Here is a 24,694-nt window from a genome sequence, read left to right as displayed (position 1 = left end):
TATGGTGGGCAGCGCCTGCAGAGGACCCGAGGGCCAGGGTGCTTTCTGTGGCTCCAGCCCCCGGGCCCAGCAATCCTCCTCCTCGCCCTCCGGGCCCCCCATTGCCCCAGGGCCCGGTGCCCAGCTGCCTAGAGGGGGGCGGGAGTGCCAGCTGGGCCGGGCCCCGGTGTGGGAGAGGCGCCTACCAGCAGGGGCGTTACTCTATTGTTATACCGAACAGGGCGCTGGAACAAACGCTTGTTAAAATGCCGGTGCCGTGGGCAGGGCTGGCACCCTGCGCCCTCCCTCCGCAGACTCCGGAGCCGGCCTGCCCCACCTCTCCCGTGCTCCCCCCACTTTCTTGTCCGTTTGCTTCCAGGCTCGTATACCAGGACGGCTTTTACGGTGCTGAGATCTATGTAAGTCAGCCGGGGAGGGGCGCGGAGGGGGTGCCCTGCCTGGCCACAGCCCAGGCTAAGTTGCCCATCCATCGGCAAGACTTGGGGTCCCCTGAAAGTGCCCCAAGGCTCATCTGATGGGACAGTGGTTGCTTTTCCCATCCCCAACTGCAGGGGCGCTAGTGACCCTCATAGAACCCCTGGCCCAGTACTGGGCACTAAGTGAACCCCATGGGTGCCTATATCCAGTATTGAGGGTCCAGAAAGACCACAGTGGGTTCCAGGGCAGGCCCCTGTGTGGCCCTGGGTTGGGGCTCCACCTACAATTTCTCTAGCTGGCCGCACACTCACTCACACACACACACACACACACACACACACACACACACACACACACACACTCACTCACTCACACACACACACCGTGCCCACAGCAGAAAAGCCTTGCTCTCCCTGGGCAGTCAGTCACATGGCCTCCCGTGAGCCAGGCCGGGGCATGGTCAGTGTCGTCCAGGGAGGACCCTGATCCTTCCCTGGCTTCTCTGGGTCTGTCACCGTCCAAATCAGGGGCCCAGGCCTGGTAACACCTTCTGCATGCAGACAGATCCTGGGGGCCACAGGTGGTGAGTGGAAGTGGAGGTCTAAGGGAAGGGCTAAGGAGTGAATGGCGATGTAGGAAGGAAGGAAGGAAGGAAGGAATGATGAGAGAGAGTGAATAGTGAATGATAGAGTGAAGCTTTGAATGATGGTGTGTGAAGGAGTGAATGAAGGTGTGAATGAGCGAATGATGGAGTGTGAAGGAGTGAATGGTGGTGATCAGGAGTGAAGGAGACTTACGGGGTGTGGGCTGAGGGATGTGGGCAGAATCCCACCCCACCGCGTCAGCAGACAGTGGTGGACAACCCAGGCGGGCCTAGCTGCCTGCTGGTCTGGGAGAGGTGCCTGGGCCCCCCCACCCACCCACTAAGCACCCCTGTGCCTCTGCCCACAGGGGGGCTACGCTGCCTACAGATATGCCCAGCCTGCTGCGGCCGCGGCCGCCTACAGTGACAGGTATGGCGGGTCCCGGGAGGGTCCCCCATATCCCAAAGGCCAGGGGCCTCCTCCTGGCAGGTCCCAGGCCCAACGGAGGAGAGCAGGTTCTGGTGGGCTGGGAGCCACCACTCCTGGCCCCTCTCCCTGCTCTCCTGGAGGAGACAGCCTCGGGGAACACTCTGATTCTCAGCCCTGAAGTGGGGGCGGGGGGGGGGGGCCTGGCAGGGTGAGCAGCGCCTCCCTGCCCAGGTCTCTCCCACCCTCGAACCTCGGGCACTGAGAGGCAGCTGGACTGCTGGCTCTGTTCTGTGAGCTCTGAGTACAGGCCTCAAATGGGTGACCCAGGACTCGAGATATGGAGAAAGCACCTGTTTCTGGGGCACCAGAGTCACTGGCATCTGAGTCTGGGGATATGGGTTGGGGTGCAGGAGTGCCCCACAGGGCCAGGTCTAACTCCCCAACTGGCAGGGCACCTACCCCTTACCCTTGCTGCTTCTGGGGGGTCCAATCTGGTGGGTGTGACGGTTGGCGCTGAGTCCCAAACCCCATCCTGTCTTCTGAAATGTCACAGAATACTTAGTGGGGCCTCCCTACCCCATTAAATCACCATCCCTGACCGGTCCCCACTTCCTCTGTCTAAGCCCCTACCCCATTGTTTATGGGGGTCAAGGTTCCCACCCAGCCCCTTGTGTTTTTTCATTGGACGACTGTCTCTGAATATCCCCATTGGGGTGGGGCCTGTGGATGGGGTCAGTAAAGTGGGTGGGGCTTGTACATGAGTTGGGTCAGCGGGCAGAGGTAGGGTCTGTGGACAGTTTGGGTCAGTGGAAGGAGTGGGGCAGTCAAAATGGGAGGGGACTGTGGGTGATGGAGAGGCCCTGGCCACACCCTCACTGGCCCCAGCCCACCCCTCGCTGTCCTTCTCCCCAGCTACGGCAGAGTCTATGCGGCCGCTGACCCCTACCACCACACCCTCGGCCCCGCAGCAGCTTACAGTATCGGAACCATGGTAAGGGGCGCACCGGGCCAGAGAGGGGAGGGCCCCCCAATTCAGTGCGCGGCTCCTGTAAAAGGGCGGGGGAGCTGCCAGCAGACCCCAGACAGCGTCCTGCCCACCTCCCATCTCTGAGCCCCACCACCCCAGGTCCCCAGTGCCCACCCACCCCCTAGAACACCCAAACTGGCAGGCTGTGGGGTCCCGTCTCCTTGTGTGGCTGTGTCTGGCCCCGGCCCCCTCGTATGCATCACCCGTTCTGCACCTGTTGCGTGAGGGGGACCCCCGAGCCTCGCTCCAACTGGCATGTCTGTGTGTGTGTGCGTGTCGGGGCGGTGTCCGGCCTGCAGCCCCGCTCGGCTGGCTCCTGGGGCGGGCACCTCCCTCCCAGGGCTTGTTTCGTCTGTTTTTGATGTTTCCCGAGCCCACGCCCTGCACCCCGCAGCAGAAGGGATGGGGTCCCCCCTCAGGGATCCCAGCTCCCCAGGAGCTGCTCCCGGCCAGGAGGACAGAGGCACCCCGTTCCCTTTTCATCCTTTAGTTTCAAAGTTCCATCTATGCCCAGCTTCACTCTCCTGTCTTTGCCGTTTCCCCTATAAAACTATCAAACCAGAGGCAGAAACTTGTGGGGCCCACCGCTACCCCCACCCTCCTGGGCTGGGTGGAGGAGCAGCCAGAAATCCTCCGGGAGCTGTGAGAGCCAGGGAGACAGACAGGAAGTCCTGTACCCCCTTTCTGGAGGGGCTGAGTCTGGCCCCCCAAATCCCAGTACTGGCCCAATTCCTCTCCTCCCATTTGGCCCCAGGCTGACCCAGCGCCCCTGTACCCCCTCCCATCCCCAGGGCAGGGCTGCCCTCAGTTGGGAAGAAGAGGGGCTCGGCCACATCCACGGGCGCCCCCCGGGAGGGTGGTACTGATTGGCTGTTCTCGTCTCTGCTGTTCCAGGCTGGCCTCTGCCGCGGAGGGCACAGCCGCTTCACCCCCTACTAGCAAGAGACCCGCCCCTAGCCGCAGCCCCTCTGCCTGCCTAGCGCACGCACGCACGCCCCGAACCCCAGAGGACAGTGCGGGCCCTAGGTCTCACCTCCAGCCCGCGGGGTCCCCCACGATGGTGTGTGTGTCTGGCCCTGTCACCCCCGTGTGTCTGAAACCTTGGTTCCCCATTTACACTTTGTTGCTGTGTCCCCCCCAAGCCACTCCAGGTACGGTATGCACAGAGGGGGGCAAGGCTGGGCAGGACACCCCAAAAACAACCGACCACCGAGCCCCCTCCAGGGACCCCTGTCCCGGCTTCCAGAGCTAGAGGACACTCCCTCCGAAATTACACCCCCCAGCCTTCCCCTGGGGTCCAGTGAGCAAGGAAGGGGGCCTTCCTTCCGGTCACCAGTGTCCCCACATCCTGCTCATCACAGGGGTTACTGGCAGCTGTATAGAAAGGGGCTACACTGGACAGGAAGTGGCTGGATGGGCGGGCGTCTCCCCCATAGTGCCTGCCCCACCACCTCCTCTCCTGCTGAGGCCCCAGGGAACCAGTTCAGAGGGGTGGGAGGGGGCCCCTTTGCTCAGCCGGGTACCCAGGGCATGTTGGCGGGACCCACTGGGGCAGCCTACACAGATCAGAGCCCCAGGTTCTCCAAGAGGTCCCGCTGTGTAGACTAACAGGCTCTGGTGAATGTTCTGGTGAACACGGGCAGACCGGGTCACTCTCACATGCACCCCATTCACCCTCACTCTGTGCTGGTGGGCCCCTCCCTTTAACCCCCCCAAATCCCACTCTCGGGGATAGGACCAGGATGTGCTTTAAGCTCAGCCCCTGCGCCAGGCCAGGAAGGAGGCGTGTGGGGTGCCGGGCAGTGGGGCCTCGGCTCCCAGACTGCACTGTCTCCCCTTTCTCTTTCTGTTGTAGTGAAAGCTTTGACCTTTCCCTTCCTGGACCGCGAAGGGCAAAACAAAAATCACACACAAAAAAAATATCACAAAACAAAACAAAAACAACAACAACAAAAAAGATGTTCCGATCCAAGCCACAAAAACAAAAACCAACAAAACAAACCAACAACAGCCAAACCAAGAGGCATCGGCCCATCGGCCTCGGCCCCGGCCCCGCACAGCACAGGACGGCGTGGACGGCAGCTCCGGCCTGCAGCGGGGCTGGGGGGGCCCGTTTCCCATCAAGTCTTCCTTTCAGCCCCCACTCCCAAGGCAGTGGGGTGCCCATGGGGGGCTGGAGGGTGGGAAAGGCTGCCCAGTGGGTGGGGAGGGACGAGGGAAGGGGCCGCTTTTCATCCCGGGGCTCAGGCGAACTCCCCCTTCACCCTTGAATCTCGCTCTCGCGCCCCAGTTCCCCCACCCACCCATGCCACGCCAGGTGGAGGGGCTGTGGACCCCTGAAGATGCCCACCCCAACCCCAAGGGCTGATGCCGTCCGGACACCGCCGGACACTCTGTCCTCCCTCACCCCGGCCACGAGAGGGAGGGGACGGGTGCTTTGGTCCTTTCTGGAGGCCCCCTCGTCCCTGCCCTGGGGAACCCCGTCCTGCAGGGGTGTGAAGGGACAGGCCATCGAGGGAGTCTCAGTACCACAGGGCTGCAGAACAGGGGGTGGGGTGGGGCCCAAGCCAGCCCAACCCCTGCCCCCCACCCCGTCCTGTGGGGCCCCGGCAGGTAGCGCAGCTGCAGGAGGGAGACAGCACAGCGCCGGGGACCCCTTCGCCTCCCTTTCTCGGCTCCTTTTCTAAGCCCGTGTACATAGCCCCCCTCCCCGAGCCTCGCGCCTTCTCCTCCCAGCCCGCCCCGCCCCGCGGACTGCAGCCAGGCCCCCACCCCCTTTCTTACCACTCTGTATGCTCCGAGGTGTGACCATTCAGATGAACAGTATTATTATTATTATTAAGATTATTAATAAAGCGTTTTCTTCAAACCAGGACAGCTCCTTCTGATCTGTGAGGGTTGCCCAGAGGGATCAGACCTCAGAGTCCCCAGACCTACCGACGAGCCTCTCCCCACTGTCCTGGGATGTTTATGAGGAGCCCTTCTCACTGGTGGTCACACACACACACACACACACACACACACACACACACACACACACGAAGAGTCTGCCAAGGTGACCAGCCAACAGTGCCCAAGCAGGCAGAGCAGACATGGGGGGGGTGGCAAGCAGTGACTGTGGACCCCAAAAAGAAAAAGAAAAATGTGCTGGGAAGGGACAGAGCAATAGGGCAGTGAGGAGGACACTTCCTTTGCACAGAACACACCTGGTTCTATCCCCAGCACTATCTATGGTCCCCTCAATACTGCGAGGAGTGATCCCTGAGTGTTGCCCAGTGTATCCCCCACCCCCCAAAAAAGCACATAAAAGCAAAGTGCAGACCTCAGACCCCACCTGGTGTCATGCTGGCCAGGGATGGAGAGAGGGACTCAATGCCAGCCAAGAAGACCCTCCCACAGTGGGGTGCTCCCACCCTGGTGTCTGTACCCCAGCCAGCCCAGAATCCCGGTGCGTGTGATTGCACTATCCCAGGCTGGGATGGTAAAACCAGGCAACTCTCATCCCAGGACCTCCTGATGTCCAAGCTTCTCTGCATTTTAGAACTGTCAGGAAGCAGGCAGGACCAGGGCACCCCCATGAAACCCAGAGCTTGGGCTTAAGGGGAACCAGGATTTGCACCCATGAGCTGTGGGAGGGGGCATGGATGTGGCCCCTGTCCCCCTGCAGATGGTGACAGCCCCACCTCAACCAGGTATGGAAAGGGTGCAGAGGGCAAAGACTAGGGAGGGACCAGCAGCATCTCCAAAGCCCAGCACCAAATCTGGGGCACACACACAGCTCCAAGCTCGTTTACAGAGCAAGGACATGGGTCCAGACATGGCTCATAGATAGCAGAGGGATCATAGGAGGAGGGACCAGACCCCCCAGAGAGAGGGGTTTGCAGACCTTGATTTGCATGGGCAATCTGATTGGTCACCCTACCGCCCTTATTTGCATAAAGGATATATAAAATCATCTTACAATCCCTTACAGGGCAGTGTGTGCTGTGATTGGTCGTCCCACCGTCACCCCACACCTTGTTTGCATACCCAATCAAGCTGGCTATTCCAATTGGATGACTTCCTGGGGGGTAGCCTATCAGACAGCAAATGAGCAATGAGGTGGGAATATGTAATGAGAAGGAGCAGGGGGAGGAGGAGGAGGACCAGGGAGAAGGCTGGGGGGTAGGGGGGGAGGGAGAGGGAGGTTGGAGAGGAGGAGGAAGTGGAGGAGGGAGTAATCAGGTTCCCAGGTTCCAGTTTCTGCAAGAGCTATTAAATTAGGAGCTGCAAAATAAAGGAGCGCTGAGCGATCTGTGGTCACGGATCAGACACTCGAGTCTGCAAAAGCCAGAACAGGGCACGGCCCTCGACACACAGACACTGTCAGGACACACTGACACTGTCACCCATCAGGACATACATCCCAGCATGACTCTCAGGATCCTCAGGAAGAGGATGTCAGCCAGCCCCTGTATTCTCTGGGGCCTGCTCCTGAGGGCTGGATGAGCCCCAACGCCAGGCACAGGGGAGAGGCAGACACACACACCCCCAGGAGCTGCGCCCCACCCCTCAGAAGAAACTCACAGGACACTGCGATTATTACAATGGGTTTAGATAACAGGAGGGGAGGACAGACACAGGCAGAGAATCAGCGGGGACAGCACCTACATCTGTCCCACCCGGGGCGAAAGGACAGCAGTAAGGCCCTACCTGGGGAGAGACACCGGCACCCCACGCCCCCCAGTGCTCTGCTTGTCCGCTCACAAGTTGGACATAGTTTGGAGCCTTTGTGGCATCTTTGGGACTCAAGAACCGTATGGCTGAGGATTAGAAACACACCAAGTGAAGTGGGGCCTGTTCCCAGGGGCACCTGTGTTCATCTGTCTGTCTGCCCGCCCATGAAAGAAGCGAGTCAGATATGCTTCAAGGGTGCCCTGTTGTGGGCATGGTATACAGTAGGGTGGCCCGGCCCCACTCGTCCTCAGGAACCTGGAACCCTTCCCTGGGCACAGGCTCCACCAGGAACACCACGCGGGCCTCCTGGCCAGGCCCCACAGACTTCACCGACAGCTTTGTCACCCGGTACTGGTTGGCAAAAGCCAGGCCCAGCAGCACGGGCTGGTCGGGGTCCGGGTCTCTGGCAGGGGTGTCCTCCGTCTGGCAGTGGATCCGGTAGTGCCGGACTTGGGACAGGGAGTGAGACCAGTGCAGGGTGCAGCTGAGCCGGAGCCTGGAGCCCTCTGCCACCTGCTGCCAAGACACCTGAGCCACGGCCACCGCTTGCACTTGGGACAAGGGTGCCAGCAGGCTGTTGGCATCCAACACCTGAGGGGAGAGGGGGTGCTTAGCAGGGCAGGAGGCTCAAGGGGGCTACCAGCACCCACCCCCACCCGTCCTGCCAGCCCTGCCGGAGTCCGGGCCACCAACCTGGATCTCTCCGAGGCGACAGGCAAAGTCTTCATGCTGGCTGCCAGGAGGCCTCGAGAAGCGCACACAGAGGTCCCGCAGGACACAGGCCTGGAGACTCACTTCAAAACATCTGCAGGGTTGAGGCCACAGTCACATTGGGTCCAGCTCAGCCCCTGGACCTCAGTCACGATCGTGGCAGTGGTGGAAACCCAGAGGGACCCCCGGGGCCTCCCAGACTCACCGCTGGATCCAGCCCCCACTGAGACTCCGTCTGAAGTGACCACATCGGGACAGCTTGTGGGGGGGATTCGAGAGCGGCTGGAGACTGTGCCTGGTTTCTATTGTGGGTGAGGACAGAGGTCATGAGGTAAAGAGGACCCTGGGGGTGTCCACAAAGCAGGGAGCACCCCAAGTCCTGGGGGAAGACAGGGAAAGCAGGTACTGAACACACAGGGGAGCCCAGGCTGAGCTGAAGGGGCCTCTCTGGCCCTTAATGGCTACCCCTTCCAGACCCCAGGAGAGGCGGACAGGCAGCCCTCGCCATCACCGTCACCCCCATTCTCACCATTAATGTCACCATCACCCTCACCCTGACTCTCACCGTTAGGCACGGAGATGCCGCTCATGCCCGTGGGGGCCGTGGTGAGCTCCAGTGCCACACCCAGGACCTTGGGCCTCTCTAGCTTGTACACAAGGGACAGCAGAAGGCTGGGCGGGGCTGGCATGTGCAGTGTGAACAGCCTAGGGGTGAGGGGTATAGGTGGGTGAGCCATGGGGGCACCGGGAACAGCGTGCCCCTCGCTTGATCCAGCTTCTCTGAGAGCCACCATCACGTCCTGCCACCCTCAACCGACCCAACCATTCCTCATGGGCACTGAGTCCACAGGCACAGTGGCATCATGGGCCAGGAAGGTGGAGACCAACATCCCTGGCTCTCCTGTGGCATTGTTTTTTTTGTTTTTTTTTGTTTTTTTTGGTTTTTGGGCCACACCCGGTGACGCTCAGGGGTTACTCCTGGCTATGCGCTCAGAAGTTGCTCCTGGCTTGGGGGACCATATGGGACACGGGGGATCGAACCGCGGTCTGTCCTAGGCTAGCACAGGCAAGGCAGGCACCTTACCTCTAGCACCACCACCCGGCCCCATCCTGTGGCATTGTTAGTCTGGCAGGGGGACACAGTCCTGGGGACCCACAGTGTCCTCCGAGTCCCTCCAGTGCTGCTCCCCAAGGACTGGCAGATGTGTGGCCAGAAAGGGGAGTTGGGTGTCCACAGTCACGCTTACCTGACGGCCACGCTGCCCTCCTCGGGGGGGATCCGGCCCCGTACCAGCAGCGAGGTGCCCCCATGCCAGGCGTCTGCCAGGCAGCAGTGGGTCTTCACCCAGCCCAGGCCACCTCCTGGCCTGTGCTCCCCAAAAAGAGGCTGGAGCTCCTGGGCGCTGAGATGGTACCAGGGCCCTGGGGCCTCTTCCTGCAGTGGGACAGGAGCACAGTGTCAGTCACGGTGCTGGGAACCAACAGCTGGGGCCACACCATGCATTCTGCTCACTCCTGGGGCTCCCTTCCATCTCCCCACACCCACACCCCATCTGGGGCCTCTCACCTCCCCGTAGCAGACGCGCCGTGGCCCCAGGCCCAGGCAGAAAGAGGTAACGAAGGGCAAAGAGCAGATGCTATGTGTGGGCAGGTAGGGCTCCAGCAAACTCCAGAAGCTGCGGGAACATGGCGCACAATCAGCCCAACTCTCCCCACACAACTGGGCCCCCCCCCCCCCCCGCAGGGGCAGCTGGGGCAGTGTCTCAGGTCTGGTGGCCGTGTTGCTTACCGGTCCTGGTTCTGGAAAAATTCCGCCTTGTCCAGACGCTCATAGACCCAGCCGGGTGCGAACAGGGCAACTGAGAAATTGTGTTTCCGGATCAGCTCCAGCGACTAGAGAGGAGTCAGGAGACCAGCTGCATGGCATTGCCAGGGCCACACTGGGCAGGTGCACTGGCCAGCCTGGCAAGGGGACACTGGAGATGTGCCCCTCAGACTCCCACAGGCGAGGGCACATGGGGGCAGTGACCAGTGGCAGGGGGCTAAGAGGCTGTCCCTGACCATATATCTCCTTGCACATCTAATAAGGGGGTGAACATACTCAACTGATGTCACTCGCCCTGCGCTGCTTGGCCACTTGGCTACCAGTGCCCCCTACCTCAACTGCTTTCTCCTGGTGTCCATGAGGTGCCCATGGATCCCCAAGACAGATACAAGGCCAGCTCAGCCCGTTGATGGGATAGGATGGGGAGCAGGAGCAGGGGGGTCAGGGCCAACTCAGCTCTGAGGAGGCCACGGATTGTGCTCTAAACCAGTTTCTCCAGCCCAAACAACTGCACCTCTTTCCATGAGGGGCAGAAGGTGCCTGTGAAAATGGGCAACAGAGAAGGGAGGCTGGGACCTGCCTCAGTGGAAGTGGGGAACTTGCTACTTGTCTGTTACCCCTCTTCAAATCAAAGCCAAATGCTAATCTTACCTAGATGGTGAGACCCTCCCACAGCTGGGAGGGGTCTGTGTATAGTAACTTTTTTTTTGGTTTTTGGGTCACATCTGGCAGTGCTCAGGGGTTCCTCCTGACTCTATGCTCAGAAATCGCTCCTGGCAGGCTCAGAGGACCATATAGGATTCGGGGACTCAAACCAGCATCCTTCTGAATGCAAGGCAAACGCCCTACCTCTATGCTATCTCTTTAGCCCCTGTGTATGGTAATTAAGGGTGGCCTTGGGGAGCCAGAGAGATAGCATGGAGGTAAGGCGAATGGTTCGAATCCTGGCATCCCGTATGGTTCCCCGAGCCTACCAGGAGCATAGAGCCAGGAGGAACCCCTGAGCACTGCCAGGTGTGACCAAAAACCAAAAATAAAATACAAAGTGTGGCCTTGGGGGAGGAGGGAGGCAGAAGCAGCAAGGAGAGATAAGAGGGAGAATGGATGCAGAGGAACAGGACGAAGGCTGCTTAGCTTAGAGGCCATGTCAGATATGCACAAGGCAGTTAGGGCCTTGTAATAAACCTGGATGTCTCCTGAAACATCAACTGACTGCTTGTGGATCTTTTCTTCTCACCATTACCCTATTATGTACAGAACCACCAGGCCTAAGAGACTGCAGGCGCCGGGCCAGGCCGAAAAAGTCCTCACCATCCACCATCCACACTAGGACTCTTTATAATTAATATTTAATACAACACTTGTCCACTTAGAGGAGCTCCATTACGTGGGGCCAGACCACAGCACAGTGAGGAGGGCATTTGCCTGGCAGCAGGCCTACCCTAATTCGATCCCTGACACCCCATAGGGTCCCCAGAGAACTGCCTGGATGATTCCTGAGCAGAGTCAGGAGTAATCTCTGAGCAACATCAGGCGGTGTGGTCCAAAAACAAACCAAAACAAAATAAAAAGGCCTCTGGGCACTGAGTGGGTTTGGTTTTTGTTTTGGTCAAAAGTGGGCAGTGGTGACAACAGTTGGGGATCCTCAGAGCAGGCTGGAGAAGGGCACCTCACCTTGACCGTGTCGAAGCCTCCGCCTATGACATCCCCTCGGCCAAACACGTCCACACCCACGTACACATCGGCCAGCCGGTCACCCGCCAGACCCCGCATGCGCTGCAGGTGCTCCTTGTGCCAGTTGTAGTTGGTGAAGAAGCCATCGCACGAGTCAAAGAAGGCTCTGCGGGCAGGGGGCAAGGGACAGTGGGCACCACTAGGCACTGCCGCTGATGGGATGAGCTCTATCGGCCCTGCCCAGTCCCAAGCCGTACCCACCAGAGATGCCCCCATCCCCCTGCTGCCCTCTCACTTGTTGTGCTCGTTGAGCTCATTCTGCCATTTGAGCTGTCCGTTGTCCACCACACTGTCGTACCACAGCACCTGCCCACCCGGGACCTGTTGATGCAGCTGCGCCGTCAGGTATCGGAGGAAGCTGGGCAAGTTCTTCACCGCAGCCAGCTGCACAGGAAGAAAACAAGGGGCTGATGCCCAGTGCTGTACAGGACACCCCGCACAATGCGCTGTCTGAGCACACAAATCTGCGAAGCCAGGGCTCAAGGCCCACTGATGCACAATTGAGGGACGTGGTTGGGACACAAGCTGGGGCTGGGGCACTGGATGGAAATGGAGCTGGGACCTGACAGGTGCCAGTCAGGGAAGGGTGATACAGGTGACAGGCGCTGGGCAGGTGGGCAAATGAGCAGGAGAATGATGGCGCTCACACTCAGGGAATTCTCGATGTTGATCAACCAGCCATCGAAACGGAAGAACTGGGCAACCTGGACCAGTTTATCAGCGACGGCCTGGTACGAGCTCTCGTGCCCTGCCAGGAAGGACTCACAGAGCAGGGCCCCATTCGTCCACTCGGTGATAAAAGTCCCTGCGGGGAAGGTGGCCAGGTCAGGCATGGGAGCTGCCCCTGAACAGAGAGATCTGCTACTACCCGCCCCACCTTCTAGAAACAGTTTTGGGGAATGCCTGGGATCCACCGAGATAGAAATGTTGCCATTACTAGAGTGACCCCCATATGAGAGGCACAAACATGAAGCCCTGGTACCTTCACACAGCTCAGCTTCTGGGAACCCCGATGGCCAGCCCGTCCCACACAGAACAGACACAGACCGTTCCACACAGGACAAGGTCCACGGGCTGAGGAGGTGGCCGCCAACTCACCCAGCATGTAGACCCCGTGTCGGTGGGCAGAGTTGGTCCAGCCCACAGGAGGGATGGTGACCAGGTGGTGGCTGAAGTAGACAAAGGTGTCGATGTACTGCCAGTGATAGAAGGAATAGGGGTACTGTGCCTCACAGCCCTGAATAAACCTGTGTAAGAAAACAAGAGTTGGGATAGGGTTGGCAGAGCCCCGCAGGGGCAGGAACAAAGACCAGGCACCAGTGGGCACAGGGCAAAGTGCAAGACTCAGACATGGGTCTGCTTCCAGGGACAGCGGTTCAGGTCACTTCTGGGGCCTGCTATGCCTTGCACCTCTATACTCAGATCTTGGCCTCCACCAACACAAGCTCGTGGCAAAGTTCCATGTGGGGGCCCCCAAGAAGGCAAAGCCTCTAAGATTGTCACCCCATGGGCAGGAGGAGTGGGGCCAGATATGTGGCCCCAACTTTCCCCATCTGTACATCTCACTAGCCAGCTGCTCTATGGGACATCCTGACGCGGCTGAGAGCAACAAGTTGGCGCTCTGAGCACCCCAAACCAAAGCCAATAGCACACAAATGGAACCCAAGCTCCAGGGTGGAGCTGGCACTGGCTCTCACCCGCCCTCTGGGGTCCATTAATAACCACATGGTTTCTGGAAACTTAACTGCCCCACTTCCCCAAGGTGTAACTAACACCTGTCACCTGGGGACCTGCCCACTTCCTCCTCACCTGTCAGTCACCCAGGTCCGCCCACCCCCTCCTCACCTGTCATCCAGGTACCCGCCCATCATGTCATGGCACAGCAAAGTCCGGGGCCGAGGACTGCTCAGGGGGGGCTGGCGGCTGGCCCGGGGCTCCAAGGCCACATTAAAGCTGTCCTCGCCTGAGGGCGTCCACGCCAGGAGGTCCTCCAGCGATGACAGGTAAAAGCTGACAGGCCTGCTGGTGTCCTGGTCATAATATCTAACTGGCCAGAGGGAGCAGCAGTGAGGAGCCGCTGGGAAGGGTTGGGTAGCCTTGGAAAGGCTGGACAGGCTCGGGCAGAGGCCGGCCCTTCCCGGAACCCCCAGAATGCAGAGACCCTCACGCCTCAATCCTCTCACCGGGCAAAGGCTTCGGGGTAAAGCTGACCACTTCAGGGGAGACAGCTGCCTCTTCTCTGCTCTCTGTGACTCTAAACAGAGTTTGAAACGGTTTCAAGAAAGGATCTGGCCACAGGCAGAATCAGCCACAGAAATGCTCAACCACAACACACAGCTGAGAAGACCTTCAAAGACATACAGTCTCACTGTGGACATAGCGAGGCTCATATATTTTCTTTTAGTGCAATTTTCTTCTATAATTCTATCGCCATATAATATTAAGTTATTAGCATCTGCCAAGAGGCAGCTTTGAGGGGCCCGGAGAGATAGCACAGCGGCGTTTGCCTTGCAAGCAGCTGATCCAGGACCAAAGGTGGTTGGTTTGAATCCTGGTGTCCCATATGGGCCCCTGTGCCTGCCAGGAGCTATTTCTGAGCAGACAGCTAGGAGTAACCCCTGAGCACCACCGGGTGTGGCCCAAAAACCAAAAAAAAAAAAAAAAAAAAAAAAAAGAGGCAGCTTTGGGAGAGGTTGGGAAACTGATGACCAGGGAGAAGGGAATGTTACACTGATGGTGAAATCAGTGTTGGAATATCCAGTGCCAGAAATAACTAAGTATCAATATAACTATATTATATTATTTTAAGCCAGTGCCTAAAATAAAGGAACTTTGTTAAAAAAAAAAAAAAAAAAGGCAAAGAGGGGCTGGAGAGATAGCATGGAGGTAATGAGTGTGCCTTTCATGCAGAAGGACAGTGGTTCGAATCCCGGCATCCCATATGGTCCCCCATACCTGCCAGGGGCGATTTCTGAGCATAGAGCCAGGAATAACCCCTGAGCGTCACTGGGTGTGGCCCCAAAACAAAACAAAAGACCAGGAAGGAGGAAAGAGAAAGAGGGGGGGAGAAGGAAGGTGTAAGTAAGGGAGGGGAGAGAGAGAGAGAGATAGTGAGAAGGAGGGTTGAGAGAGAATAAAATAAAAAAGGAAGTCGGGGGGCAGAATAATAGTACAGCAGATAGGGCATTTGCCTGGCATGTGGTCAACTGAGTTAAATCACTGGCATCCCATATGGTCTCCCGAACCTGCCAGGAGTAATTTCTAAGTGCAGAACCAGGAGGAACCCCTGAGCACTGTCAGATGTGGATAAAAAGCCTCCAAAAATCCAAAAAAAAAAAAAAAAGGAGGGGATAAAAAAAAAAACAAGAGCTGGGTGCTAGTTCCCAGGGCTGCCACACAGACTCTTCCCAGTGCTGGGTTTGATCCCCAGCAACGCATGGTACCCTGAGTGTCTTCCAACATGGTCCCCCACGAACAAGAAACAACACTCAGGTATATACAGAGTGTGTGTATATAGTGAACCTCCAGTTCCAAGGTGTTCACTGAGCTAAAGAAACACGTGTCAGACGGAGGAGGAGTTGAGGAGGTGGTGGCCCCCAGCAGCCCAGGAGGCACCTGGGCTGGCCTGGGCAAGAACACAGGCCTCCCTGTAGTCAGGGTGCTCACTCAGCCCGACTGGAAAAAGATTCCCTCTGCTGAGACAGACCCTTCCGGGCCAGGGCCCCTCACCAACAATGCCCAGGGGCCTGCGGTGGATGCTAAAGGGCGGGGGGAGGGCATCTGGGACCCATTACTGCGAAGTCCAAGGGTACCAACACGTTCACTATTGGGGGGGGGTGTTGATTTGGGTTTTGGGTCACACCCAGCGGCGCTCAGGGGTTCCTCCTGGCTCTAAGCTCAGAAGTCGCTCCTGGCAGGCTGGGGGGACCCTATGGGATGCCAAGATTCGAACCACCGACCTGCATGAAAGGCAAACCCCCTACCTCCGTGCTATCATCTCTGTTCACTATCATAATGTTACTCAGCGCTGTTGAAACCCAGGCCAGGTGCTGCCAGCACTGCACTATCTCTGGGTGCCGGAGCCAGAGCTGCCCAGGGATCCACCTGGCCGGGATGCAGCCGCAGGACCTGCCAGATGGGCTGGGCTGGTTCTGGACCCAGGACAGCTGCAGGGCCAGGCCAGGGCGCCCTGGAGACCTCCACCTTTGCAGGCTGACAGCTGACAGCTCCAGCCTAAGCCGCTTCCTCCTTCCCGGGAAGGTGAGCACTGTCGCCTGCTGGGAGGCCCCACCTCCGGCCCTGGCCACTACAGCACTAGGCCAGAGGGCTGGGAGGACGCAGTTGCAGTTTCAGGTCCGGGTCCAGCCCTGGCTCCTCGCTGCCCGCACCCCAGCTCCCTCCCGGGAGTGTCACCGCTGCAGGAGCCGCCACCCCACTCTCCCATCTCGCAGAGCCACGGCCATCCCCAGGCACCCACCGGGGCAACTGTGTCCGCGCACCCGGGCAGGGCCACTGCAGACCCGGCCGGCCGGCCGCCCGCCCACCCGCCCGCCCACCTCCGCCGCCGCGCCCGCTGCTCCCGCCGCTCCCGCCGCTGCCGCCTCTCGTCGGAGTTCGCGGGTCTCCGGGATTGCCCAAGCGCCAGCAGCTTGGCTGCAGCCCGGGTCAGGACGCCCTCCGCCTCCATGACACCCAAGTCCCGCCTCCGCCTGCACGCCATCCAATCACAGGCCCGGGCTCCGCCTGGCAGCCAATGGGAGCTCGCGATGTCAGACTCCGCTAGAGTGAAACTGACGCTCTGGGCTCCGCGGCCCCGGCTGCCGCGATTAAGTACTCGGGGACGGCCTGTGGGCGTGGCCTGCGCCTAGGGGCGTGGCCTTTCTGGGGGACTATGGAAATGGGCGTGGTTCAGCCGGGAGGACGGCGGGGGCCGTCGCCTGTGGGCGTGTCGTGGGCGGGGACTAAGGGGACGGGGCGTGGTCTTCCGTGAAGGGGCGTGGCCTAGGATGGAGGGATGGGCCTGCGGTAGAGGTGTGGGTCTGGGCAGGTCTGCCCTAGTTCGCAGGAATTGCTTCCTTCCTGGTGTCCCTTTTTTTTTTTTTTTTTTTGGTTTTTGGGTCACACCCTAATGCGCTCAGGGGTTCCTCCTGGCTCTGTGCTCAGAAATCGCTCCTGGAAAGCTCGGGGGACCGTGTGGGATGCCAGGATTCGAACCCCCGTCCTTCTGCATACAAGGCAAGCACCCTACCTCCATGCTATCTCTCCAGGCCCCCATGGTGTCCTTTCTTGCCAGCTGCATTGGCTTCCCTGTTCAGGTGACCCCTGTGGAAGTTCCTATCTGCAGAAGGTCACAAAGTTGGTGGACTGCAGAAGTGACAGCTTCACCCAGCTCCTTTGACCCTTCTTCAATATAGTTTTCATGGGGCTTGAGCAATAGCACAGCGGGTAGGGCATTTGCTTTGCACATGGCCCACCGGGTTCAACCCCCAGCATTCTATATGATCCCCCGAGCCTGCCAGGAGTAGTGATTTCTGAGTGCAGAGCCAGGAGTAACCCCTGAGCACCACCAGATGTAGTGCAGAAACATACACACACACACACACACACACACACACACACCAAGGAAAAGGTGCCATTGTGACTCTCCTCCATGCACAAATGAGAATGAGTGTTCATCAGAGGATGACTCAGGCAGCAATGGCGGCGGGTTCAGAGCGAATGGGAAAAGAGACCTATTTCTAGATGGGGATCATTGAACAAGTAACCATGCAGGGGAGAAGCTTTCCCTCAATGCGGGAAGTAGGGACTTCAGCCTTGGACCACACAACCTACTTGTTGCAGACAAGTAAAAGTGAGGCTCAGGAAAGAGCAGAGGTGCCAACTGTGTAGAGCCAATGCCCAGATCAACAATAAAAACGAGCTTTGGGGGCCCGGAGAGATAGCACAGCGGCGTTTGCCTTGCAAGCAGCCAATCCAGGACCAAAGGTGGTTGGTTCAAATCCCGGTGTCCCATATGGTCCCCCGTGCCTGCCAGGAGCTATTTCTGAGCAGACAGCCAGGAGTAACCCCTGAGCACCACCGGGTGTGGCCCAAAAACCAAAAAAAAAAAAAAAAAAAAAAATGAGCTTTGGGCCCGGAGAGATAGCACAGCGGCGTTTGCCTTGCAAGCAGCCAATCCAGGACCAAAGGCGGTTGGTTCGAATCCCGGTGTCCCATATGGTCCCCTGTGCCTGCCAGGAGCTATTTCTGAGCAGACAGCCAGGAGTAACCCCTGAGCACCACCGGGTGTGGCCCAAAAACCAAAAAAAAAAAAAAAAAAAAAAAAAAAATGAGCTTTGGGCCCGGAGAGATAGCACAGCGGCGTTTGCCTTGCAAGCAGCCGATCCAGGACCAAAGGTGGTTGGTTCGAATCCCGGTGTCTCATATGGTCCCCCGTGCCTGCCAGGAGCTATTTCTGAGCAGACAGCCAGTCTGAGCAGACAGCCAGGAGCACCTCCGGGTGTGACCCAAAAACTAAAAAAAAAAAAAAAAATGAGCTTTGACTCCGGGAAAGAGCAGGGCCCAGGCTCTCTCATGCTTACATGGGACCCTCCTGTGATTCACAACACCACGTGGTCCCCTGAGCCCCATCAGGGGCAGCATGAGCAGCACCACATGCTGGGCCCTAGCACTGGACCTTCGACCAAGTATCCCTGGAAGTGGCCTCCATTCCAGATCATTACTTGGGAGGCCCCCCACAATGCACAACATCTTTCCTGCACCCTCAAACCTACATCCTGTCATACAGAGTGTCTGACATGTCTCAGATATGGCATCTGCCCAGCATCTTGGCACTAGAAGGAGTTGACACTAAACCAACAGTACAGGGAGAAAAAGGAAGCGAGAGCAGGCCTGAGGTTCCCCCTCAAAGATCCGACTCCAGACTCCACACCCTGCACCCTTTTTGCCCTCCTGGTAGCTAGAGTTGTCTCCACCTCCGCAGCTGGGACAAACGCTGAGTTAAAAGGGCATCTTGTCTTTATGTGGCTCGGACTTTGAATTTTATGATGCCCCAAGCTTCCATAGCCTGAGCAAGGAGTGCCGTGACTCAGGCTGTGAGTATGGGCCTAGGGCAGTGTGAAGGGGGAGGCGGGGATCCGAAAAGGAGGAGGAGGAAGAAGAAGGTGGCTGCAGAGCCACCTCATGAAGCGGGGACAGGCACCAGCTCCAACCCTGCATCCATCTGGCCGCCATAGAACCAGGAGTTGATGTAAACAAAGGTTCCTTTCATGCTCTGAAGAAACCAGAGACTCAGAGACGCCTTTAGGAGTCCTTGGGGGCCAGCGTCAGGCTTCTCTTCTCATGGTAGTCAGGCCAAAGTCCCAGAGGCAAAAAGGGTGAGAAGAATGAGGTCACTGCCAGTGCCCCTGCCCTGATCCCAGCCCTTGCCTGGATCAGCCCAGATGTCTCTGGGTCTGACAGCTCTTCCTGTCTTCCTCTCTTCCTGTTCTTCTGGGGCTCTAGACTCCTCTGAGGGCTGGTGGATCCCTAAAACCTTAGAGGGTTTCCTGGAGAAATACTTGGCTGTTCAGTTTAGGCAGGAATTCTCTGGCCGGGCATGTCCTGGGTCTCCTTTCTCGATGGTCTGCTCTATTCACTTTCAGGAAGGCAGAGGGAAAACCCCTCCAGCCGGTCACTGTTCTCGCCCTGAATGGGCCATCTGGAGCCCCACAGCAGCTCCGGCCGCCCACATGCACCAGGAGGTGACTATTCACCAACTTCTCCACAGCCTAGCAGGGTTTTGGCAAGAGCTACTGGTTCCGTGTCCCTTCCCAGCTAAAGGTGACCTTTTTCCATCTTCCAGCATGCACGCTGCTTGACCCGGGACAAACGTGCCCTGAGCAACTCTGGGCATGTTCACCAAATTCAATGGCAGGCCCCAATGTAAACATCTTTTGTTTCCTGCTCAGTATTGGGGTACGGGCCTGACACTTGGTGTGGGCTCAGAGCCCAGTGGGAAGAACAGGAGCTCCCAGAGGAGTTTAAGTCACTGCTTGTTGAGAGTTTCTTTTTTTTTTTTTTTTTTGGTTTTTGGGCCACACCCGGCGGTGCTCAGGGGTTACTCCTGGCTGTCTGCTCAGAAATAGCTCCTGGCAGGCACGGGGGACCATATGGGATGCCGGGATTCGAACCAACCACCTTAGGTCCTGGATCGGTTGCTTGCAAGGCAAACACTGCTGTGCTATCTCTCCAGGCCCTTGTTGAGAGTTTCTAACAGTAGCTGAGAGAGACAGTAGCCCAGGAAATTCAGAAATCTAGAATCAGTTCTCCAAACAGTAGCCTGCCTTGCAGTGCTAGTTTTTTCCCTTCCAAATTCGTTGGCCCTCGATCTTGCTTGTGCTTTCTTTCCACAATAAACCAGCTCTCCCCTGGTCCAGAGACACGACTCGGCCTCTCTGGGCAACAGCAAACAGCATCTTCCAGATTCTTGGATGATGAATCTTCTTGAATGCTGACGAGGTATTTTGGATGAAAGAAGCGAAGGTGGGGGCTGATTTGGGGCTCCTTCCTGTCCCACTTTACACCCATGGGAATCTCTGTAAGGTCTGAGCTAATCATCCCGCCTACCTGAGTGAGGCTCTCCCAGCCACTCTGACTGGCAGGCTCCACCCACTGAGGCACCCACTTAGGACTCGAGCACAGCACCTTGGGGCCCCGTCTCATGTGGGATCCTTGACATCACTGTCATTGCATGTGTTGCGTTTGTCCGTGTCTCTTAAGAACCTTTTTTTTTGGGGGGGGGGGTTGGGTCACACCCGGCAGCGCTCGGGTTACTCCTGGCTCTATGCTCAGAAATTGTTCCTGGCAGGCTGGGGGGTGGGGGGGTAACCATATGGAATGCTGGGATTCGAACCACCGTCCTTCTGTATGCAAGGCAAATGCCCTACCTCCATGCTATCTCTCTGGCCCCTCTTAAGAACTTAAGGCGAGGCTGGAGAAATAGCACAGCATGTGGCTGACCTGGATCTGATCCCCGACATACTATAGGATCTCCAGAGCCTGCCAGGGAACCCTTGAGTGCCACAGGGTATGCCTCTAAACAAAACCAAACAAAACCCATGAGGCAGCCCAGATAAAATTCATCTGCCTTGACTATCCTCTACTGCCCTTGGCTTTCTTGCCACCCCCTAAAACTCTTCACTGGCTTTTCCATCTAGATGTGTCCATTTGCAGGAAGGGCTAGAGAGCACATCTGTAGGGTGCTTGCGGGCCACTTGGCCGCCTGCTTCCCTGAGCACCACCAGGGGTCACTTCTTGAACACAGAACTGGAAGGCTCTGTGCTTGGATCAGGTTTCTGAGCAAAGGCTCAGCTTGAGGGAGGCCCAGATTGCATCCCGCTTCGAAGCACCTCCCAGGCACATCTGAGAGTCACCCTCAAGCACTGAGCCAGGCCCCCACTGGTGTGACCCAGAATCGAACATTCTGTAAAAACAATTCATCTTAACACTTGTAATTTCCTAAACATGAGTTTAGGAAATACTAAAGGATCATCCCAAACCACCATATTTGAGCATCATGTTTTGTAAAAACCTTTCCCCCTCCTCCTCCTCCCCTCACTCGCCTTCCTTCCCAGTTGCTATTGCTTCTGGAGCAGGCAGAGGTCAGACACCCACACTTGAAGCTAGCCTGGGGTGACACAGTCACACGCATGGTGCCAAGGGGATCCTGCCATCTGGGCAGTGCTGGGTAGATCACAGGCCCTAAGGCTGCCAGGTGGGAGACTTGACTCTGGACTCTTCTGAGTCACTTTAAACTTTTGTTTGTTTGTTTTGTTTTGGGCCACACCCCGAGGTGCTCAGGAGTTACTCCTGGATGTCTGCTCCTGGCAGGCACGGGGGACCATATGGGACACCAGGATTCGAACCAACCACCTTAGGTCCTGGATCGGCTGTTTGCAAGGCAAACACCACTGTGCTATCTCTCTGGCCCCTGAGTCACTTTAAACTTTAACATGAAAACAAATGATTTTGTGAGAAGCTTCCTGAGCATCATAAAACCTTTTTTTCCCCAAAATAAAACCGTAGTGTGGCATTGGTAAGAGGGAGCATCTTCCAAAGGTTGCCCACATTCCCCTATCCACAATAAGTATGTCCCCCAACCTCAAACATGGACCTGATGGAGTTTCTAGGAAACGTAAGTCTCTCTCTCTCTCTCTCTCTCTCTCTCTCTCTCTCTCTCTCTCTCTCTCTCTCTCTCTCTCTCTCTCTCTCTCTCTCTCTCTCTCTCCTTTCTTGCTTTCTTTCCTCCTTTCCTTCCTTCCCACCCTCCCTCCCTCTCGTTTTTTCTTTTTTCTTTTTTTTTTTTTTTTTGAGGGGGAGGCCACACCAGGCAGTGCTCAGGTTACTCCAGGCTCTGCACTCAGAAATCAATCCTGGCAGGCTCAGGGGACCATATGGGATGCTGAGGATTGAACCCGGGTTTGTTCCAGGTGGACCATGTGCAAGGCAAACCCCCTACCATTGATTCCGCCTCCTTCCTTCCTTCCTTCCTTCCTTCCTTCCTTCCTTCCTTCCTTCCTTCCTTCCTTCCTTCCTTCCTTCCTTCCTTCCTTCCCTCCCTCCCTCCCTCCCTCCCTCCATCTTTCCTTCCTTCCTTCCTTCCTTCCTTCCTTCCTTCCTTCCTTCCTTCCTTCCTTCCTTCCTTCCTTCCTTCCTTCCTTCCTTCCTTCTCCCCTCTCTTTTCTTTTTTTCCTTCCTTCCTGTTGTGTATGTAAATATTTTAGGGGATTATTATGTTACTCAACCAACCCTGATTGGTGATTGTGCCCTACCCTAGGGTGTGACCTGGCATTCTGCCCCCCACCCTAGGGTAGTACCTGATTCTGCTTCCACCATTGGTTGGTATCTGATCCCACCATTGGGTGGTACCTGATTCTGGGGGATAAAAACAAGGGTCTATGGAAGGCCGGGGCTTTTTTGCTGGAAGGGAGGCTGAGTCTTGGGACTACAGTCTTGTCCACCGAATAAAGCTAATATTTCCACAAGCCTGACTGTCTGCGAGCTGTTTACCCGCCGTTTCACCTCAGAACCGTCAGCTACACAGGGTGGCAGACGCGTGCTCCGAGCTGGAAGAGAAAGGCCTCATCCTCCATCCCTCTATCAGTCAACCTCTTCAGGGACTGAATTGCAACACCTTCCCACCCTCTCTTCCTCCCTCTCTCTCTCACTCTCTCTCTTTCTCTCTTCCTTTCTTTTTTTGTTGGGTCACACCAGCAGTGCTCAGAGCTAACTCCTGGCTCTATGCTCAGGGATCCCTTCTGGCAGGGCTCCAGGAGCCCTACACTCTGCCCAGGATCGAAACCAGGTCTGCTGTACATGTCTCATGCCTTATGCCCTCCCTAGCTCCTGGCCCCTGGAGTCTTTTCTGAGGATGGCTTGTTGCCACTTGCCCCTTCCCAGGACCCGATCCCCCTGTACTGACCTGTGAGGCACAGCCATGTGTTCTGGACACTGATGTCCTGCCCAGGACAGGACAGGTGGCAGAGGAGCGTGTCTGTCCCTGGGAGTGAAAGGTCCGGACGTCCTAATCTAGCTGCCCGACGCAGAGAAATGAAGAGACTGAGGCCCCAGCAAATGCTCCAGTAAGTCCTTTATTTCTGGCCAGTCAGGGTCTAACACCGCGTCCACACAGGACAGAGGCGAAAGATCACGTGGCATTCTACGTTCGTTCTTATATACCATAAGAAGGGGGAGGAGAAAGGAAGGGGTAGTGACGACTCCTTAAGGGCAGGACATCCGCCAAGGCTGGTGAGGGCGGGGTAATGACTTCCCTTTTCAGGAGGGCAGGATATATGTCATCGGGTCCTGCTGCCCCAGGTGCCGGTGGGAGGTCACTCAACATCCTTGGAAGATACTTGGGCGTTGGCCACAACACAGCTGTGTTTGCCTTCAGGTTTCCCCTGTCACCTCTTAGGGACGGAGGGTGGAGCTGTCACCTGCCATGAGACTGACCCCAGAGACTCTGTGCCTCTTCTGTCCTGGCCACCTAGATGACACCCGTGTCCCAGACTAGTGCCTGCTCCAAGTCTTGCCAGGGGTCACCGCGCACCTCAGCCCCTGCCGACCCCGGGCAGGCTCTGGCCTCTCCTCTTCCTACCGCTGTTCTGTCTCTTGCTTCTAGACTTTTCTGCTGAGGACTGTCTTTTCTGCATGTGGCCAAACACCGGCCTTGCCGGCTTCTGCTTTCTTTTTTGGGTTGTTTCCTTCCCTGCTGTTCCCTTTGGGTTCAACTTGGTGACTCTTCCTCTGGTTTCAGAAGTAGCGATTTGGGGGTGGGGGGAGGCTGCACACCCTGCCTCAGTGCAGGGAAGAGCGATGGAACCGTAGCACCTTTCTGCTTTTCTCTCACATCCCGACTGGTCCCCCGAAAGGCCTAGTGTGATGCAGTGCCATGCATAAGTAGCATAAGTCTTTCTGTGTGTCTTTTTGGGGTGTCTGTCCCCACTATGAACTAGCAGACCTGGGCCCTCCGCTGCCCTCTAGCAGTCCCATTCTCTTCCCTCTTCCTTCAGAGTCACAACACCCCCAAATTCCTTCCCTCTGTCTATGAGGAGAGGGGAGGACATTGCCTTCTTGTGGGGAGGTACTGGGGTTTGGGCCATACCTGGCAATGTTCAGGGCTCTGCGCTCAGGCCAACCTCCTGGGTTGCTGGCCCATTTGCTCCTCCATTATTGGGTCCCCTTGCTCTGTTCCCCTACTTTGGAAGGGGAGCATTTGTGCCATTGACTTTCAGCTTCTCTCTTTATTTTATTTGAGTTTTGGGCTGTACCTGGTGGTACTCAGGGATCACTGCTGGGTCCTATGGACCCTATGGGATGCTGGGGTCAAACCTGGGTTGACAGCATGCAAGGCAAATGCCTTACCGCTGTGCTACCACTCAGTTTCTCTTTGCTCCTAGATTTACAGGAAAGCTATAATTGCTGGGTGGTTCTGAAGGGCAGCCAGGTTGGAGAGAGACCAAGGCCTACAGAGAGGAATCTCCTTTGATCACCCCTGCCCCCCAGCACCCCTGTGAGTCCTGTGCCAAGCGAATACTCAGTGAAGAGGAACACCTCAGGGATGCTCGGCCCAGAGTCACTTCGCTGGGTTGATGGCTCAGGAGTGGAGACCACTAGGCTACTGGGCAGTGCTGGCGGTACATGGAGCCAGGGAGAGAATTCCAGGACCCCCAGGCCAGACATGTGTTCTGCACTTGTGTGTGTCCCAGCTCT

General features: G+C 57.3%; 2 protein-coding genes across 9 annotated transcripts in view; one reads left to right on the top strand and one right to left on the bottom strand.

The window, feature by feature from the left end:
• Positions 1-5,329, top strand: part of RBFOX3 (RNA binding fox-1 homolog 3) — a 69,257-nt gene extending 63,928 nt beyond the window's left edge. For 3 of the 6 annotated variants that reach the window (XM_049776521.1, XM_049776496.1, XM_049776488.1), the window contains exons 9-12: positions 221-398; positions 1,369-1,430; positions 2,343-2,421; positions 3,352-3,546. In XM_049776521.1, coding sequence (XP_049632478.1) covers positions 221-398; positions 1,369-1,430; positions 2,343-2,421; positions 3,352-3,396 — 364 coding nt within the window. In that variant the 3' untranslated portion in view covers positions 3,397-3,546. Of the gene's footprint in view, positions 1-220; positions 399-1,368; positions 1,431-2,342; positions 2,422-3,351; positions 3,547-4,312 lie in introns of those variants that run through there. The other 3 variants (XM_049776529.1, XM_049776513.1, XM_049776503.1) reach the window with 2 other exon arrangements.
• Positions 5,330-7,356: 2,027 nt separating this feature from the next.
• ENGASE (endo-beta-N-acetylglucosaminidase) lies at positions 7,357-22,976 on the bottom strand. Of its 3 annotated transcripts, none has more exons than XM_049776147.1 (14): positions 22,905-22,976; positions 13,627-13,697; positions 13,289-13,490; positions 12,542-12,690; positions 12,091-12,248; positions 11,679-11,827; positions 11,384-11,549; positions 9,674-9,777; positions 9,452-9,560; positions 9,132-9,319; positions 8,450-8,589; positions 8,090-8,186; positions 7,867-7,978; positions 7,357-7,764 (listed from the first exon to the last, which is right to left on the bottom strand). In XM_049776147.1, the coding sequence occupies exons 1-14, from the start codon at positions 22,919-22,921 to the stop codon at positions 7,363-7,365; spliced, it is 2,064 nt and encodes a 687-aa protein (XP_049632104.1). In that variant the 5' UTR covers positions 22,922-22,976; the 3' UTR covers positions 7,357-7,362. The 3 variants fall into 3 exon arrangements, with proteins under 3 accessions (XP_049632104.1, XP_049632113.1, XP_049632105.1); XM_049776156.1 differs by having other exon boundaries at positions 13,289-13,486; positions 22,905-22,926; XM_049776148.1 differs by lacking the exon at positions 22,905-22,976 and adding an exon at positions 16,000-16,053 and having other exon boundaries at positions 13,289-13,486.
• Positions 22,977-24,694: the final 1,718 nt, after the last annotated feature.

Source organism: Suncus etruscus, chromosome 1, assembly GCF_024139225.1.
Source record: "Suncus etruscus isolate mSunEtr1 chromosome 1, mSunEtr1.pri.cur, whole genome shotgun sequence".
In the NCBI taxonomy this organism is placed as follows: Eukaryota; Metazoa; Chordata; class Mammalia; order Eulipotyphla; family Soricidae; genus Suncus; species Suncus etruscus.
This window is presented reverse-complemented; position numbering and strand designations above follow the sequence as displayed.

What these genes read in the sequence shown, in the direction of transcription:
- ENGASE (XM_049776147.1), bottom strand. An exon ending in ACACGGGGTCTACATGCTGG is followed by an intron (nt 12,249 to 12,541) that starts GTGAGTTGGCGG and finishes CCTTCCCCGCAG; the next exon opens with GGACTTTTATCACCGAGTGG. An exon ending in GAGGGCAGCGTGGCCGTCAG is followed by an intron (nt 8,590 to 9,131) that starts GTAAGCGTGACT and finishes CCTCACCCCTAG; the next exon opens with GCTGTTCACACTGCACATGC.